This window comes from Vigna unguiculata, chromosome 7, assembly GCF_004118075.2.
Source record: "Vigna unguiculata cultivar IT97K-499-35 chromosome 7, ASM411807v1, whole genome shotgun sequence".
Taxonomy (NCBI): Eukaryota; Viridiplantae; Streptophyta; class Magnoliopsida; order Fabales; family Fabaceae; genus Vigna; species Vigna unguiculata.
The window spans coordinates 14,775,817-14,777,110 of NC_040285.1; the positions used below are offsets into that span (position 1 = coordinate 14,775,817).

At 48.6% G+C, this 1,294-nt stretch overlaps 1 protein-coding gene across 1 annotated transcript; it reads right to left on the reverse strand.

The window, feature by feature from the left end:
- Positions 1-242: 242 nt before the first annotated feature.
- Positions 243-725, reverse strand: LOC114191205. Its single transcript, XM_028080384.1, has one exon. It carries the CDS (start codon positions 723-725, stop codon positions 243-245), a length of 483 nt encoding a protein of 160 aa, XP_027936185.1.
- Between the last annotated feature and the right edge of the window lie 569 nt (positions 726-1,294).

Genomic DNA, 1,294 nt, shown 5'->3' on the forward strand with positions numbered 1-1,294 from the left:
TTCTTTAACTCTACCAACTCAACTGGTGCCATCCGATATGGTGCCATAGATACTAGGCCAACCCCAAGGATGAGATCAATGGTGAAATCCACATCCCTGCTTGGTGGCAATTCTGGGATTTCATTAGGGAAGACATCTACGTATTCATCTACCACTGGAATCATACTAATCTTCTCTGCAGTACTCTTCTTCTCCGTCTGAGCTACTATCATAAAACATGTAGCTCCCGCTTTAATCTCCTTCTATGCTTGGTTCGATGATATCAATTCCAGTCCTTCTGCATTTGGGAAGACCACCTTGCGTTGCCCGCAATCGATTACCACGTGGTTGCTGGCCAACCAATCCATACCCAGAATCACGTCCAACCCTTCCATTGGTAAGCAGATGAGATTCACCTTGAACCTGCGGCTTGCCACCTCCATAAGGCATCCCACACAAACAGACATGGTGGATACCTCTCTAGACGCTGGTGTCGCAACTATTAACTCGCATGCCAGCTCTCGCATCACTAGACCGAGCCTCCTCACACATTCATTGGATACGAATGAATGGGTAGCTCCTGAGTCATACAACACAACAACCTCGTGATCAAATAACAAAAAAGTGGCATGTACTAAGTTACCTAACTGGGCTGCCTCGGTAGTCGTCAAGGCGAACACACGACCTGGGGCTCTAGGTCGATCTCCGACTAGTTTTTTTGCTGGTGCACCTCCAGCCAGTTTCATATTTGGGTAGTGACGTGCGAAATGGCCCGTCTGGTCACAAACGTAGCACTTGCCAGTGCTACCACCACCACTAGAGTTGCTTGAGGGTTTTGGATAATCCCTCCGAAGATGCTCCCCACCACAGTTGTAGCATTGTAGTTTGTTAACCGAACTTTATGGCCTGTTATACGGCTTCTTATGCTGTCGTGAATCAAAGGTATTCTTCTGAGGTTGAGCCCCTCTACTGGGCCCCATCTCCACCAAGACTAGAAACTCCCTGATCCGTAAAGGTACAATAAAACGGCGCAGCTCGTGTTTCAGCCTGCCCTCATATTTTCTACATCTCCACTCCTCGGTGACGGCGGGCAAGTAGAACCTGGCCAAGTACTCAAATTTGTTTGTGTATGCCTGCACAGTCAGGTTCCCCTGCCGGAATGTGAGGAATTCCGCTTCTCCCTCATGCCTGGCACTGTTTGGAAAATACTTCTCCAAAAATCTCGTCTTGAAGGAAGTCTAGGTAACCTCCTAGTCCTGGGTCTGCATGAGCTGCTGCATGCCTGCCCACCAATATTCTGCGTCAGCTACCATAC